Source organism: Symphodus melops (assembly GCF_947650265.1).
Source record: "Symphodus melops genome assembly, chromosome: 7".
NCBI lineage: Eukaryota > Metazoa > Chordata > Actinopteri > Labriformes > Labridae > Symphodus > Symphodus melops.
In genome coordinates, this window is record NC_136697.1 from 9341220 (window position 1) to 9358456 (window position 17237).

Here is a 17237-nt window from a genome sequence, read left to right on the forward strand (position 1 = left end):
ATTGATTTTATTTACAGGACATTTGGAGAAAAGCTCTTAAGCAGAGTTTAGGTAAAATAAAACGCTTGGTGAACGAAAGCTGTAGACAATAACATTTTGAGGTTACATTGTATTAAAAGTTCTGATTATAATTGCTTTCATATGTTGTTACAGTTGCTGATTTCATCTCACAGCTAAATCAATCCTGGGATCTGCAACAGGCCAAAAGCAGAGGACAAAATAGTGGTCAGGGCAGAGTTTGGGGTAAATATTAGCTCACTTGGCTGAAATATTTGCATTTGTTTAAGCTATGAAGAATCCAACTTTAATCAAATTAATATAAAATATGCATCATTGGATTGTGCTGCTACAGTCTGACTTTGTCTGGTGTTATCAATAGCTCACAAGGCTAATGTTAGCTGGTTTTGGCTCATTGTATGTAGGTAAGACTATTTGATTCATATTACTGCCTTAGTTTTCTAACTTTAAGACTCTTCTTGATATGCAGGTAAGGCAGATGTTGACACAGGTTTCATAATCTCACTGTTATTATTTCACACTGTATCTCCTTTTTGTTTAGCTGCTCCTTGCTGACATTTTTAGTAATTAATTATTTGTTTAATTTAATCTCTCTCATCATCAGTTCTACAAGAACAAATGGACCACACAACCTTGCTGCTGGGACAGAAAGAAGATAAAGACGCAAATAGTTAGTGCACATCTCCAGCTGTATTGAACTTTAAAAATGATGTTGATTTCCTGACAGCCGTGTTCTGATCCTCATCCAGCACTGACCCTGATGTTTATAAAAAGCGTAATCGCTGAATTGCAGAAGCACATCAATGCTATCGTTGACCAATCCAGAGCTGAAGCTGCCGGTGAGACTATGTGTTGCACACTGTTGAAGCTCCTGTCTGATTTTTTATGTAACATTAAGATAAAATACTTTTACTACTGATGCTTCATTTATTTTCTTCTTAAGACCACCAGAGACAATGGAAGCAAAAAGTCGATCTCCTAAAAAAGAAGATTATAGAGTTGAACAGTGATGAGAATAACATCACACTTAGTAAGTGAGAAACTTATCAAAATGCTCACTACTTACGTCTATTACTGCGGCAAAAATCGGGCATCATCTGTCTTTTTTTTTTGCAGCCAAAGACATTTTGGCTTTGCAGAAGGAGTTGATGGAGTTTAGACAATTCATGTTTGACACCAAAAAGACAAGTGATTCCAAACTTGCAGGTGAGCGACCCAACGGCTCAATGAAACCTGATTTACTTGTTTTTATCTACAAAAACATTATTGTGTGTTGACAGTCAAATGAAAACATTACAAACCTTTTTTTTTTAAATTAATAGTAAATTGTATGTTGTTTTATCGCAGAGCTTAAAGCAACTTTGGAGAATTATAAGAAAACTCATGACTTCCACCAGAAAAGACTGGAGGAGGAGGATTATGCCAAAGCACAGCTGAGTAAGTTAACAAAAGAGGACATTTCTGTCAGTCATTTTCAGTTTCAATGTTATTTTTCACAAGGATAAAACAACAAAGTACCTGTGCACAATATTCCTTCAAAGTCTGAACATTGAGATTTTTTGTTGTTGTTGTTGTTTGTCTGTTCTTTTACTTTAACCAGTCTTCAGAATCCTAAGCATGATGAAAGAGCTGAGAGAGCTGCAGGCTGTTAATCAAGACCAGCTCACAACAGACACAAGTCCATCCACCAGTGAGTCCAACTCCATTATTTCTTTTTATCTATTTCAAATTTTCTATCAGATTTTTTTTTTCAAGTTGGGCTGAAGAGCAGCTGATAAATGCTAAAACCAAATGCCCTATATTGATGTCCTTAATCTCCGACATAAATGCTTTAAATCAGCTCTTCAGACTCTCCTTCAAACCAGAGAAAAGGAATATGCGAATGCTCAGGCTGAGATAAGTGGTGAGTTTATTTAAACTACTCTAAAAAATGATTTCCTGCTTTTAAACTTACATCAGACCCTGCACAGGTGAGCTGCATGGTAAGATATTTCAATCTGGCTTTACCAGGATTTTTTTTTTATCAAGGATTTTTACAAGTGGTATCAAGGTGTTATTAGTTTCTGCAGGGAATTTCATCTTGAACGAGATGGCATTGATCATGACATTTATAACCTGCAACCTGTGCACATTATGAAGCGGCTTCATTCAGTTTTTTTCTTCATCTATAAGTTTTTCTCTGCTCTGCTTAAACTACACATATCATTGATATAAAAGTATAAATGATCAACAAAGTGTTGCTCTCTGTTGTTTCATCCTCCATTTCCATATCATTCGTTGACATCATGCCGTGGCTCCTGAGGCAAAAAAAAAATCCCCTGTCAGACAGGGCTAGCCTCCAGCTGTGAGGTGCATCTGTGAATCCTTCACTCAGGGGGATTTTAGTCTGCTTGAAGTTTTATCGACGTTTTCAGGATTGCATGTGTGAAACCATCTTATCTCGCATACTGTACACTCCAGAGTAGTTCAGGTATGCCGTCCCTGAAATCTTCTTGACTTGTCTGTTTGCAACAAATACAGCAGCAGTGGAAAATAACATACAGTACGTGTAAACAAAAAGTAATATAAAGCAGCTTAACTGTGTGCACAATGATGGCACTGATTGCTCCTTAACTGTCTTGAGATTTACATGTCGTCATCCCTGCCTCCTCGCTCCAGGTAATATTTCTTTAATGTTGGCCAACTTCACACAGAAGTGTACCTGGAGGCTGGCAGAAAATATTCTATTTTAAATTAGTGTGAGAATGTGTCCATCGGCATTCACATATGCATCCCCTTCAGAAAAGTATTGTGAATTTTCCAATGTTATGTGTGAAAACACCATTAGTGTGATTTATAGGAGATCTGACTTAAAGTTTCTGTTCAACAGAGCTGCAGAGGAAACTGCAGTTAAAGAGTGAAGAAAGGTGCGGAGCTCGAGAGAAACATGAAGGTAAATCTGACAGATTTTAGTTTTCAGCACTGGGTGTTCAGCAACTTTCTATAACTAATCACAGACATGACTCAAATACTCACAGTTAATACAAACAAATCTGATACATCACACCTCATTATCGTGGTCCTTCTCTCTGGAACAAACTACCTGTTGAGGTTTGTTTGTTTTATTGTACTGTGTTTAAGTGTGTATGACTGATAGTACAAATTTCTGTGAATACGTTCAGTTTGGATACATCTTGTAGAGAAGACTTTGTTGTTCGCAGACTATGATCTATTTGGAGAAGCTATGACCATATGGGAAGAGACCCACGATATATGAGGCACCATAAAAGTATAATGTTCGTCCTCAGTTGACAGTACAAGGATGAACTGTTCCTCAAATATAGGTCCGACATGTGAAGAGTAAAGGTCATGTGTTTCTTCATATCATGTACAGAAGTATCTAAAGTGGGAAGGAATTTGTGACATCTGTTGAACAGTATATAAGGGCTCTGCAACGACTAATAAAGTGTCTACCTTTCAGCCTACACACAGTTTCAGTGTCGTCTGTGAGAGTAGAACCACGGCCGTGACATGCTGCATCTTTATCCAGTCTGTTGATAGATTCAGCTTTAGGGACAGTTATATTATTCAACCCATCAATGACTGTATGTGTGTGTTGAACCCCAGGAAGAATAGCCAGTGTGTATGTTGGTGCTAATGGGGATCCTAATAAAGAAAAGAAAAGAAAGGTCCATCACAAATGTATCTAAAGCTTCACTGCAAACCTACAGTATATACTGTATTCTAACAAGAAAACAAATAGTCACTCTTAGTGTGCGTGTACTGTAGGGGATCACTGGAGTGATTATTCATGTTTGCTATGTGGATTCTGTTGATTTAATTTCTGTATCTTTTTCATAACCGTGGACATTTTATGTATTAATTTTGGTATTTCAGTGTTCTTAACCTCAATGTATAGCACATTGAGTTAACCTGTAATTAATGTGCTATTCATAAAATTTCAGAACTGGACAAATACGAAGGCTCAAACGCAGAACTTGGTAAGAAAAGTTAAATGAAAGCACTGCGGTCATCACCTCAGTTCACAGTGCAACAATCAGATACTGTTCAGTTTGTCTAAAAACTGTGCACTGATTTTTTTTCCTGTGTTTTCAGTTTTGAACGTGATAAGTTTGCATAATGAGATCTGGACTCTGAAGAGTAATCACTCCTCTTCAGTAGATCCTGACAGGCCCTCAGGTGAGTAGTCAGGATATAAAATGTCATTTTAAAAACTCTTTCAGTTTAGCTTTGAGAAATGTGTGTTCATTAAAATGTCCATGAAAGTTTGTATTATTTTCACTGAATACAAACTCTGCTACATATAAATCTATCATTGCTTTACTTTGACCACTGTTATTTCTTTGTACCTCAGAGCTGTTGAGGCAGATTGAGAAGAAGCAAAGCGAACTGAACTCCAAGACTGAAGAAATAGAGAGACGCTTTACCGACCCAAAAATAAGTAAGCTCAATGATTCCACCCTTTGTTTTGTCCTGTGTCTCTCTTTACATCCTCTCGGCAACAATAAAAAAGAAACACAGGGCCATGAAGCAGTTTTTCTTTTATCATGCACTTTGATAACTTAAGGTCCTTATCTCTTTGATAATGAGGCCTTTTTATGTTTATTTGCAGAATACAAAAATAACATTTACACAGATAACTTACAAATAATACCTTAAGTAACAAGACTGACAGCTCTGTGTGTGTGTGTGTGTGTGTGTGTGTGTGTGTGTGTGTGTGTGTGTGTGTGTGTGTGTGTGTGTGTGTGTGTGTGTGTGTGTGTGTGTGTGTGTGTGTGTGTGTGTGTGTGAATGTGTGTGTAAGGGAAGCTCCCGCTATTTTTCTACAAGCTGGGCTTCGGCAATGCCTAAGAATTCCCAGACTGGGACACCAACATCGAGCTGTTGTGGAATCAATATGAATGTACAAAGATGAAAAGACGACAGAGCTTCGTTACAGTGCTGACACGCAGAGACTGCAGTGACACGTTTGACTGTTGAGAGAAAGATAGATGTCATTTTATGTCAGAAATGATTAGTTACATATTTACACCTTTTTTCCCACCATTAATAAACTCCTCAACCCCAGTATTAATATCTCAAACTCATTCACAGTCGACCCCTTCCTCTCGTTCTTCCAATCAAAAATTGACTCCATCAACAACTCCCTATCCACCTTACCTCCTTCCCTTGTCTCCTCCCTCCCCTCCACTCCTCTTATCACCTCTCCTCTCTCCCAAATTTCTTCCCATCTGCTGTAATTTTGTTGAACAGATGACAAATGTGGTAAAATAAACAGAACAAGACAATGTATGTCACAACAAATCTACACAATGCCTGGGTGACTGTTCATTCAAAAAACGTCCTTTGACATTTTAAAATGACACTGTTCCTCATGTAACGAATCACAAGAAATATGAAACATGGTGCACAGAACCAATTAACCCTGACTGATGTATAAATGGATTACATCATTTAAACAATTATGGAGATACATAGTGCATAGACATTAAGCCTTTAATCAGATGGATGACTGATTATAAACATTTCTGTCAAACTCACTGAATGTTTCTATGTTTCAGTTTTAACAGTCATTGAGCTGCAGAATGAAATATGGGACCAACTTCATGCTGCTGCCAATGGAGTCATGACTGACGGTGTAGCTGGTGAGTCTTTGTAAAATGCGAGTGATTTTGTGATTTTAGGATGAACACAGAGGGAAGTCAATGAAACTGTATTGAAGTGTACTTTTTCCCTAGAGACGCAGAGCAGAGTGGACGACCTGATTAGTAAAATAAGTGACGACAGCGCACAACTGAGTGAGCTGTTCATTCCTTCTCTCGTCTCGCTGATGAAATCTCTGTTACTTATATTAATATTACAGTATCTCTAAGTGTGAGCTTCACATTTCCCTCTCTGTATTTCAGTTCTTGAAATCATGACACTTCAGACACAACTAGAAAACAATAATTTAACCGGTAAGTGTCTCTCAAGCATTCAAAACAGATCCCCAAGCAGGCAAGTCGCGACCAGCTGTTTTTTGTTGTATTCAAATCTCTTGCAGGTATTTACTAATTTAAAAAAACACACACATTTCTTTTAGAGTTCTTGAGATTCTCAAATGATGACCTGACTACTAAGAGGCAAGAGCTGCAGAAACGTCTCGACCATCTGATAATGAGGAACCAGACGGAAAAGGAGCTGAGTAAGTGAAAGGTGATCAAAGTGTTGAAATTCAATTAAAAGAAACGTCTTTACAGTGTATTATCTGTATATCAGTTCTTAAAGCCACTAATCTGCAGAAGGAACTCAGAAACTCTAAACAAGAAAAAGAAACTCCGGACCAGACAGATTCCGTCACAGTTACTCGTGAGTATCTCATTTCCGACTGACATTACTGAACTCATTTATCAGCAGTGGCTCCATAAGGCTAAATCATTCCATCGTTTCTTTCTAGAGCTAAAAAAACAACTGAAGGACAAAGAGGAGGAGCACTCACGTGATCAAGCTGAGATACAGTGTAAGAATAGTTTCATTCAGTGAAGCTTAAAATATGGTCAAAGAAGGTCAAATAAATGGTGAATGTGTTTTTTTTTAGCTCTGAAGAATCAGCTCAACCACACAGCGGATCAGTGCAGTAATGAGCAGAATGTTAAAGGTGTGTTGACACGTCACAAAGCAATTTGTGGTCATTGTTGTCAATCAATGAATATTTTGTCTTTTTTATTTTGAATTATCAGAAATAGAAAAATAGATCTGTCATCTGTTTCTCCTGATTTTGTGCCGTATAAAAAGGAGGAATACAAAGTGCCCAACTATTAACAGATATATACAGTTAAATGTTGTAGGCCTGTGTCCACCAACAGCACAGCGTCTTCTTTCCGAGCTCTCTGCCTTTTTTTGTGGTACAAAGTGCTTAAGTGGAAAATCGATTAGCTTTTCCAAAAGGAGCTGTTCATTGGCACTCTTTTCAAAATGTAAAACATTCTCCGAATTTTTGCCACCTACGGATCATGTGTTGCATCCACTTCCTCTTTTCTCCGGGTCTGATCGGGAAATAAATGATCTCAAAAAACAACAACAACAAAAAAAAACATGCAGTAAGAAGTAACACAGCTGTGCAGGTCAACGATCTGTTGTCACAGAGACAGGACAGATGAGCAGTGCTTATCTTCTTAGTGCACAAATGCTTCATGCAAGCGCTCCCAAGCCAGTGCATTTCTGAAGAAAAAAACTTTTTTGAAAATGTTGTGATTTTTACTTTCCAGTAAAAAACACTGATTGATAGTTGGTTGACCAAAGCGAATCACTGAGGGTTAATAAGTTGTTAGCTACAGGGTTATACTCCTCCCACTTCTTAACAGTGTGTTAATATTCCAAAGTTAATAGTCTTAATAATGAAAAGCTGGGAATTTAATAAGAGATACAGTGGTCCCTCAAGAACAAATATCAGGGAAAAGACTATTCGAGTATTTGTAGATACAAACATGATAGAAAGGAATGATAAGGGCATTGCTTCTCAAGTAAAACTGCACACGTGGCTGGAAAGTGAAATGAATTAGAATTGTGGATATATAAGTATTTCTACCAAAGCTAAATCTTTTGATTATCAAGAGAAACTTGTGTTTTCATCGTCCACCTTCTCCAGAGCTCTCAATGTGTTCATATTTCTTATGATATAAATGTGTCCTCAAAGATCTGCAGGTGGAGCTGGATTCCAAAATAGAAGACCTGCAGTCAAAATCTAACACTGTCACTTCACTTGGTGAGTGATGAAGCTGTGAGGTTTTTTCCCAGAAAGAATTCAAATGGTTACTTGATAAAGCAAAGGGTCACAAGTTGCAGCTTTGTACTTAATGTTTAGAGGGGGTGTCATCTTAATGTAAGAAGTTTTCTTCTTTTTTTTACTATAGGGGGAGTTTTTGTGTAGTCTGCACATATTTGTAAGAATAAAATTAAAAGTTAACAATGTAAAATCTGTTGACTTCTTTTTGATTGTATTTCTTTTAGCTCTTCAAATTTCCACATTAACCGAACAGCTTGAGGAGCTGAAGAGACAACTGCAAAAAACTCAACTGCAAAGCAAGATGGCAGGTCTGTCTTCAATTAAAACTTTTCTCTTTAATATTAACCCAATATTTACATCACAATTTGGTCCATATGCTCTCTCTCACTGTTTCTGATATATGGAATATATATGTTGTCAAGTTAGGAACTTAAATGAGTGCATCAATCGCCATTACGCCTACGCGAGAGATTATGAGAGACATTATGAGACATGGGTCTGATTCAGACTCCAGTCACATTTTTATTTATGTTCCGGTGACATTTGGTCTTCAATCTGAAAGTGTAACAGGCGTTATGAGGGATGAAGTGATCCCCCCTCTGTACTGTCTTCAGAGTGAGTAATAGAGGTGTTACAAGGGCAAGAAGGGATCAGCTGAGTCAGCGAGAGGACCTTAGTGATGATAGACTGCTTAGTGTTGTGTGTGTGTGCATCTCCGGTTGTGAACTCACAGACCTTCGACCAATATGACGCCATTGCGGATCATTATGGATGTTCAAAGAGATAATGACAGCTGAGCCTTGTAACAGTGATTTTGCGGATACTAAATCTGTAAAGGGACTATTCATATTGCCTTTGGAACAGCTTGGGGAGGGTAAACATCTTTATAAAAATTAATTGTGTTTTTGTTTTTGTCCTACAGAGTTTCAAAAAGCCATTGATACAAAAACAATTTTGCTGGCTAAAAAAACGGAAGAGTTAAAAGAAAGAAGTACTCAACCACAAAGACGTGAGTAGAGGCTAAACCCATTGAAAGCATTAAAATCGCAATAATATTTCCACATGTATGGTTTTATAGTTATACCTTTAATGTTTAACCCTTCCACAGTTCTGGAGATTATTGCATTACAAATGGAGATTGAAAGACTAGCAAATGTTGCTGTCAATGACTCCGACTACTTTAGAATTAATGGTAAGTGACAGAAACATGTTAAAAAACTCATTCACAAACTCCACTTGTTTTACCGAGCAGTAAAGAATACATGTGCTCACATTACATATGGTCTTATTATGGCTTATGTCTACAGCACTTCAAGATCAGATGAATTCTTTAATTGAGGGAATTCAAGATGAAAAAGATGAAAACACTAAACCGAGTGAGTTATAATGGAATTGAATGAAACAAATTGTAAAATATCGTATTTTCCATTAATCACTGTTCATGTACTTGTATCAACTAACATCTAATACATCATGTCTTCTTTTAGTGTTTCAACTCATGGCTCAAAAAGATGAAATAGAAAGACTGAGGAAGCAAGAAGAGAGTCAGGCTCAGGCAGAGTTAAAGAAAATCAAAGGTGGGAAAACATTTGTCTGTACATACTAAAATATTGGTACAATGTGTAAAATGTAAATAGAAACAGAATGTGGATTTTGGTTAAACATGTAAACCCCATATTTAATAGAAAAATAGCACAATTTTAAGTCAAATGTTCAAACCTAATAATTTCATTGCTTTTTTGGAAAATTATTTACTAGTTTCAAATTAATACTTAACTGAGGGAACAAACAGCCTAAAGTGTTTAAAAAGTTAATACACATTTCCTCAAATCAATGACATCATTAAAAGGTCCCATATTATGCCCTATTGGGTCCATATATCTATTCTATGTGCATCCTAAAGTATGCTAACAATCGCTAATGTAATCCTCGCTATAATGAGCAAATGGGCTTGGATTAATGAGATCATGGGTTTGTGATGTCACAATCCCATTTTCAGAGGGGGGCTAGGGACCAAGCGCTACATGTGGCTATTGCTACTGCTAACAGTAGGAGGTAGGAGAAGCCCTGTTTCTTGTGGACTTTGAATTTTTGCACATAGCTGTACCTAAACATGCACAAGACACCTGGAAAACACACTCAAGAGCATATAAAACCTTAAAACGCAGAATATAGGACCTTTAATATGTTGTCATTGTGTTGTATTGAATCAAATATGGTATTTCAGTGTTTAATCAATCACATTCTATTCTTATTGGCATTTTGAAAACTTTCTAAACTCTATTGGAACAGGGGTTGTCTTTTAAAAACTTGTGTGTCATTTCTTTCTCATAGATCTGGAGAATGAACTAGAGGACATCAGAAATCAGATAAAAGAAAGGACATGGCTGCTTGAGTCAAGTGATACCAGGATTGCTAACTTGTGTAAGTTTTCTCTTAGCTTTCTTGGCATTGAAATACTAAAGGTTGTTCCCGAACATTACATGCAAGGCGTGATGAAGTCCCTTATTGCCTGACATTTACATATTCTGTACATATAGGACAGCATCATCTGCATAAAGAGATACAAAAGTGAAGATGATATATGGCACTTTTGAATTGCCCAGTGCAGCTTTTGAATATTCTTTTGTGCCACAGCGGCTCAGATTATGGAACTTCACTCTAAAATTGGACCACTTGAAGATGAGATATTATACATAAAAGAAACAAATGCTGAGAACCTTGAAGGTAAAGAACAAAATATGTGACTTTATATATAAAAAGTTGTGTCGGAAAATGTAGAGAGACTCACCAATGATCTCTGATGTTTCAGAAATTCAGAACAGACTGAACAGGACAGAGAGGCAAATGCAAGACAGCCAACGTCAACTCAACGATGCAAATGCAAAGAACTATAAGCAGAGTATGAAAATGTGTCTTCTTTTTTTGCTCCTTTATTATGTTTGTTTTCTTTTAAGTGCTGAATAACACTGCACCTGTGTTTGCTTCTCTCCTAGTCATGGAAATTGCTGACCTGAAGGCAAATCTGAAAAAAGCCCAGAAGCAGGCATCAATAGCTGCCAAAAGAGATATCAACAGTTTGTCTCCTTCTTAATATCTTTAAATATCTATTTTGTCATCCAACCTCAGATTTCTGTGTGCATGCTATTATACACAGTGTATAATAGCAACACATATTTGGAACTTTGATTTAATGATAAAATGATCTAGTTGGTAAAATTGCAGGTGAAATTGTTTACATGTAGGAAAATCATCTCTTTCTTTGTGTTCCCGTTTAGAACTGCAACAACAAATAGAAAAACAACAAAGAGAGACCCAAAAACTTGAAAGCCAGAATAAAAGTAAGTGCTGTACAATGCTGTTTTTTGTGTGATAGTTTGACAATATGTTTAATCGTCCTCTTCAGGGAGTCAGATTGGAATATGGTCAACACTCAACGTAATCTCTGTGACGTTTCTGATGAGGCATATTAAAGTTCATCGGCGAGGGTCGTTATATTCAAAACGGTTATGGAAGGTTACAGAAGGTTATGTGCCAAACCCTTCACTGTACTAACAATAATCCACAGGCTGAAGATGAATGAAATGACCCAACAAGTTTGTCTTTGTGAATTTATGATGTATGAGTATTCGGCTAAAGGACGGACATTACAAAGTCTTCAGTCTAAAGTCTGACAGTGTCTGAAACAGAATAACAAGATTTATATACAGAATCTTTGATCTTATTTTAGTGACAGGTGTCTCCAGTTCTTTAGCTGTCAGCATTTGATGAGAAATGGATGAGGAGTGTCTGTCACAAACCCCAAATCTTTGTCATTAATTATTACTCACCCACATGAACGAAAACTGTGAGAAAGCACTCGATTAATCAGTATCTATATTAAAAACAGTTTTCTGTATTGAAAATGATGATCCCTTGCAACAACTCATTAAGTGTTGTGACAACCCTTCATGTGTATTGGGAGGAAATTAATACATGACACATAAAAGAGGGGGGGAGGGGCGTTAAAGCTAACAGCCAAAAACCGTCACCGTGGTTTTGAGACGATTTGTATTGAGCTGAAGTGTGAACACAGCAGGTAATAGTCTGGAACATTCCCAGGAAACGAGGGTGGAAATGTAGAAGATGCCAATCACGTTGATCTGAGATTTGTTGCTTTGTACTCTTTACTACTCGCCTCAGTTAGTTCTGTTAGGTTTTCTACTATTGTTTTTGTTTTGTGTAAATGTCCTCAAACATTGAAATAGCCACCATTATTTAAGACTACTCCCCCCCAACACACACACACACACACACACACACACACACACACACACACACAAATCCACCTAAACCTTAACAGTATTATTTTGAGTAGTTGGAATATCACCAACATCGACAGTTTCCCATTGAAAGGTGCATTTGTAAAAATGTTATTCTGGAAAATTGCAAGACTGTCCACAGTTCATGGCTTAAGACAGCATTACTCTCAACGATCAATCAATGGTCAATATATACAACGTCTTCTGATTAAACATGTCTTTGAAACTTGTTTCTATGATACTTTTCGTTGGTCCGACCTCCTTCCTCTTTCAGACTTACAGTGGGAGGTCGAGGAACTGCAAACGTGCTGCTCCGATGGTCCCAGCCTGTGTGATGGTAAGATCCTCATTAAGTCTTAAATATCAAGCAAAAAAAATGTGTTTGATGCAGTGAGTCATTTGATGTCATTTTGTTTAAAACTTTTTTTTGTGAAAAGGTTAAACTGTAGGAATATAACTGGTATGTGGTGTAATCTTGTTTTAGCAACATTTATTAGACTAAAGAAAAACACAATAGAAAGACAATAAAAGTCAAAACATTGATTAAGTAGAAAATCTTTCTAAAAATGTAATCAACCACACCAAGCCACCTTCTCCCTCTGCTAGGTTTGAACTTGTATTTAAAATGATATAATCAGAAGAATGTATTAAAAATAGTTTTTAGTTTCTAAGGATAAATAAGAAAATGTATAGACTGAGGTAATAATATTTATAATTGAACTTTGATTCTCACCAGGGAAATGATGGTGCTACTACAGCTATATATATCATTAAACATATTATAAATATTCACTAACTTTACTAGATAAATATAACCAAGACACATTCTCAACAATGAACTTATAGGATCAAATTTTAATTATTGAGGTGCTGATTTGCAGTGACATATATTTAGAGTGTACATTTAAAGTTGTTGGATTGATTTTTAATTAATATTTCATCATCAGGTGTACAGAGAAAGCTGGAGCAGTGCCAGCAGGATGCAGATCGCCTGCAGCTGCTGCTTGGTGAGAAGGGTACAAACATCCAACAGCTGGAGAAGTATCTGGAGGAACAAATCAGGGACAATCAGCTCCTGCAGAATGATATCAGTGGTAAGTTTATCTCAGTCTATAACAACATACAGATCATCCATCAAGTAAATTTGTAAAAGAGAAAAAGGCTCTGTGAAAAACAGAACGGCCAGTGTTATTGGATTTTGATCTTTAAATATCATCTAACAGAGTTAAGGGAACAACAATTGATCCAGGCCCGTGCTGATGAACTGCAGCAGCAGCAGCTGCATGAGAAGGATGCCAGACTCAAGCAGCAGCAGCAGCAGCTTGAGAACCAGACGAGAGAGTATAATGAGCTTCAGGAGAAATACAACAGCAAGTGGGAACCTCTGGAGAAGCTAAGTTCAGAAGGTATGGAGATTTTGCATACTGACCCTCATCATTAAGGTTCCCTGCATGTGACCCTTAATGATGGTTTAAATCTTTTCTTTCTTGATTGCAATATGAGAAAAACCCTACTTGAGGATGATATGTTGAGAAAAGAGCAGAGAGTACATGGTGAAACAAACACACTCTTTCTTTTCTCTCTGCAGATGTTCAAAATAAAATGAAGGACGAAGAAGATAACACAATCTATACACGTGAGTTCCCAGAAAACTTCTTTTTTGATTTTCATTTAGTGGTGAAATTATAAACCAGGCTCCATATAAAACCCTAAACACAACAAACACTGCATACAAGGCTTGTTGAATATAGTATAAATGTACCTGTGTGTATGGCTCCTACCCATAGACTGAAAGGAAGAAGTGAATGTAGAAGGGCCTTAAACCTGCATTCTTTCTGATGGCCAGCAGGGAGCGACTGCACCACTTGCATAAATAAGTCCAGATTTAATGAAACTGATGAAAAAAGAACCCAACTTCCCCCCTTGAAATATTACCACAGTAAACATGACCCCAATGAGACCCTGGTCTAGATCACTAGCAGACCAGACAACCAGTGATGATTAATTATTTGTCATTATTTATGCCTGAAATGCAATTGGGGGGTAGATGTCGAGCAAGGTGATTAAGTGTTCTCTGTGAAGACAGCCTTCTATCACTTTCTCTATGGCAAAAATGTACATAAGTTGATTCCCCTGTGGTCGAAAAGAAACATTTGCGATGTGCTTTGGTCCAAATATAACATGAATCAAGCAGAAGAGGAGGTTTGTGACCCTGTAGAAACCAGCTCTCTCAGAACGCTCTGTTTCGGTGTGTGTGTCTCTTTAAATGTAATGAGACCCCGTGATTCTTCCTAGTAGGCTAGACATAGGCTGGCATAGTGATGATGGCCAACCTGGACGTAACTACGCCAGTGGTTCCTACGAGAATTTGCCTATATGGGATTTTTGTATTGGATTTTGGATCACTGCAGAAAAGCTCTGTGTCAAACATGTTGCTGATGCGTGGCTGTTTCGTTAAGCAGGATAATCTTTACAGATGAACACCATTTTATGAAGTTTGAAGCATGCATCCGAGAGAAATAAAAAGCTAACGTTATGTTACAAGCAAACTACACTGTGGTCAGTTTACTTTGACATCATGATCGTAATGCTTCATCGATCTAATCAGCGGTTTTGACAAGCTAACAAAAATGTTGCTTAATAAGTTGTTCATTAACCTAATATTTACAAGAGCAGTGAAAAACATGATAAGAAGCTGTAAGGAGGATTAGTGAGACAGTTCCCGGTGTGATGACATTTAATCTCCCCTACAACCACTGCAGTCTCATTTAGCTACTTGTTACCAACCGCTGTTTTAAATGTGTGTAAAAACTTTAATATTTACAAGTGGGGTTCTTAGCTAATGTAGTTTCAAAACGTGTCAAAACGTCAACATCTCTTAAGCGTGTGTTAACCTCCACATTGACTTTAAGAGTTAGGACTCATTCCTGTGCCAGTCTATTACGCCTCTAAAGAGAGAATAAAAATGTGTGTTTTAAAAAAAAGTTTTGCTCTAAGTTGGGGGTGGAGTCAAAGGGGAGGGGATTTAAAAAAAAAAAAAAAAAAACTTTTCCAGAATCCAACTTGTGATATTACAGGAACAATTTGAAACGGAGCATTTTTTTGTGTGGTCAGACTACAAACAAAGGACTATTTATTTCAAATTTTGTGGGTCAATAGACACTCAGGTTTACCAAATAAATGTTCAAAAACACTGTGAAAGTTGATTTTTGATAATATGTCCCATTTAAGGAGTTTGGGGTATGTGAAAAAAAAAACCTGTGAGTATACTTCTCAACTTATGATAGTTTTGTGCATTGCACTCTTTGGCTCTGGAGAAGCTTTATAAAGTCTGGGAAAATTAGCACGATGCTGTCAGAGATTTTAGTACGGTTAGAAAGGCTAAATCTCTCAAAATTCATGTTTTCCACCTCTTTCTAAACTCAACCTACGGAGTGTAAAGCCTAAGATAGTTTTAGTTGCTATAAGTGGGGACTCTTATGAAAAATGTTTGTCAGTTGCAGTGTGAGAAATGTAGTCTTTCGGTGCAAACCCCATAATAAGGCCTAAAAGCCAGGATATATGTGTATGTACGCATCAGCTGCTTTAATTGTGACCATATGTATTTTATTTGACTCTTTTGTGTTTTGTTTTTTGCTTCCAGGGACGATAACTATGGATCCAAACACGACACACAGCCGAATCCATCTGTCTCCAGATAAAACTGAAATATCCACTGGGGAAATGCAACCTGTAATTGACAATCCAGGCAGGTTTGATGTCTATCTGGCTGCCCTGGGCTCGACTGGCTTCTCATCTGGCAGACATTACTGGGAGGTTTCTGTAACTGGGAGGCTATGTTATCACCTTGGAATGGCCAGTGAATCTGCTCAGAGAAGGGGGGCAGTACGATTTAGGCCAGCAGATGGTTACTGGACTATAGTCCGAGACAAACAGGGTCAATACAGAGCTGTGGATAGGATATCTGTGTATCTTCCAGTTCAGATGGAGGTTTCGACAATAGGTATTCTGGTGGAATACAGCAAGGGACAGATCTCATTCTACGATGTTGGTGCCAGATCTCTGATGTACTCTTTTTCTGGCCAAGAGTTTACAGACAAACTCTATCCATTCATCAATTTTTGTGTTGAGGATGTTAAGAGCCCAGTTTCAGTGCAGTTGCTCACTCCTAATTCTGTTGATTGGATAAAATAGAGAGGAGCACATTGTTTTTCCACAAGTGTCAAATCTTTGCAATGTATCCCATTTATGTTCATCTAATTCATTTTAAATGTGTTTGCACATCAAAATAAATGTGTATGCCGTAAAACTATCGCCTTGAAAAGACCTATAGGTAAAATAAAAAAATGTTTCCTTTATGATCATTGCATGTCACGTTACCTACTGAATTAATTAAAGACTTATAGCTTGATAGGTCCACAAGGACTGAAATTGTATTTTTTTTTTTATAAAATGTGATGCTGAACAAGAATAGTGTGCAAGATTTTTCCTTTCCAAAGCTCTAATCAAGTACTCAAAAAATCTCTTGAACTAAAGAGTAATTTGTACAAATACTTTGGTTAATATTGCTGATAAATGTTTTAGACAATGCAACAAATATACAATACTTTTTATTTGTTTCGGTCTGCAAAGGGAGTTGTTCATTTTCAAGTCATTCCATGGGTTTCTAATCAACAGGTCTAGTGAATGAAATAGCCAAATGTTCAACCATTTTATTTCATATCCCCAGGTCACAGCTTCAGCCATAAGAAAGTTTGAAGCAGAATGTTCGGATCCTTGTTTTTAAAAAAGTGTAGTAATGAGAGATGTGGCCATTGAGATGCCAAAGAAAACAGAATAAAAACAGCTTATATTGAACAAAATGTCTGACCTTACAATGAAACGCAAACAATAAATCCCACAGATCATATTCACACAAAGGTAATTTTCTTCTAACATCACAGTCGGAGGGTCTCAGTTGATGTTTTGAAGTTGTCCTATTCTGTGTGCAACTGAAAACAATGACCAGTTAAAACTCTGCTGGACACTGGATTTATTTTAGGACAAAACTAAATATGTCTGGATACACAATCTGGTGGGTTGTGTTAGAATTTAACCACTTCCAAGCTAACTTTATTGCAAGCTAGAAACTGTCTGAATGCTAATAAAACAGT

General features: G+C 37.1%; 1 protein-coding gene and 1 long non-coding RNA gene across 2 annotated transcripts; both read left to right on the forward strand.

The window, feature by feature from the left end:
* Window positions 1-1673: 1673 nt before the first annotated feature.
* On the forward strand, window positions 1674-3988 carry LOC306826617. The gene is made up of 4 exons (XR_013779457.1): window positions 1674-1708; window positions 1859-1921; window positions 2888-2950; window positions 3963-3988. It is a non-coding gene; the product is annotated as an uncharacterized lncRNA (long non-coding RNA).
* A 386-nt stretch (window positions 3989-4374) lies between these two features.
* On the forward strand, window positions 4375-16440 carry LOC306826613 (uncharacterized protein). Its single transcript, XM_079348042.1, has 24 exons — window positions 4375-4459; window positions 5580-5663; window positions 5757-5816; window positions 5925-5975; window positions 6101-6202; window positions 6277-6366; window positions 6455-6517; window positions 6596-6655; window positions 7694-7762; window positions 8008-8091; window positions 8706-8792; window positions 8892-8975; window positions 9091-9159; window positions 9271-9360; window positions 10118-10207; window positions 10421-10510; window positions 10596-10685; window positions 10780-10860; window positions 11062-11124; window positions 12359-12421; window positions 13032-13178; window positions 13308-13490; window positions 13673-13720; window positions 15728-16440. The coding sequence occupies exons 2-24, from the start codon at window positions 5645-5647 to the stop codon at window positions 16276-16278; spliced, it is 2334 nt and encodes a 777-aa protein (XP_079204168.1). The 5' UTR covers window positions 4375-4459; window positions 5580-5644; the 3' UTR covers window positions 16279-16440.
* The last annotated feature ends 797 nt before the right edge of the window (window positions 16441-17237 follow it).

What these genes read in the sequence shown, in the direction of transcription:
- LOC306826613 (XM_079348042.1), top strand. An exon ending in CGACTACTTTAGAATTAATG is followed by an intron (nt 8,976 to 9,090) that starts GTAAGTGACAGA and finishes TTATGTCTACAG; the next exon opens with CACTTCAAGATCAGATGAAT. An exon ending in CCTGCAGAATGATATCAGTG is followed by an intron (nt 13,179 to 13,307) that starts GTAAGTTTATCT and finishes ATCATCTAACAG; the next exon opens with AGTTAAGGGAACAACAATTG.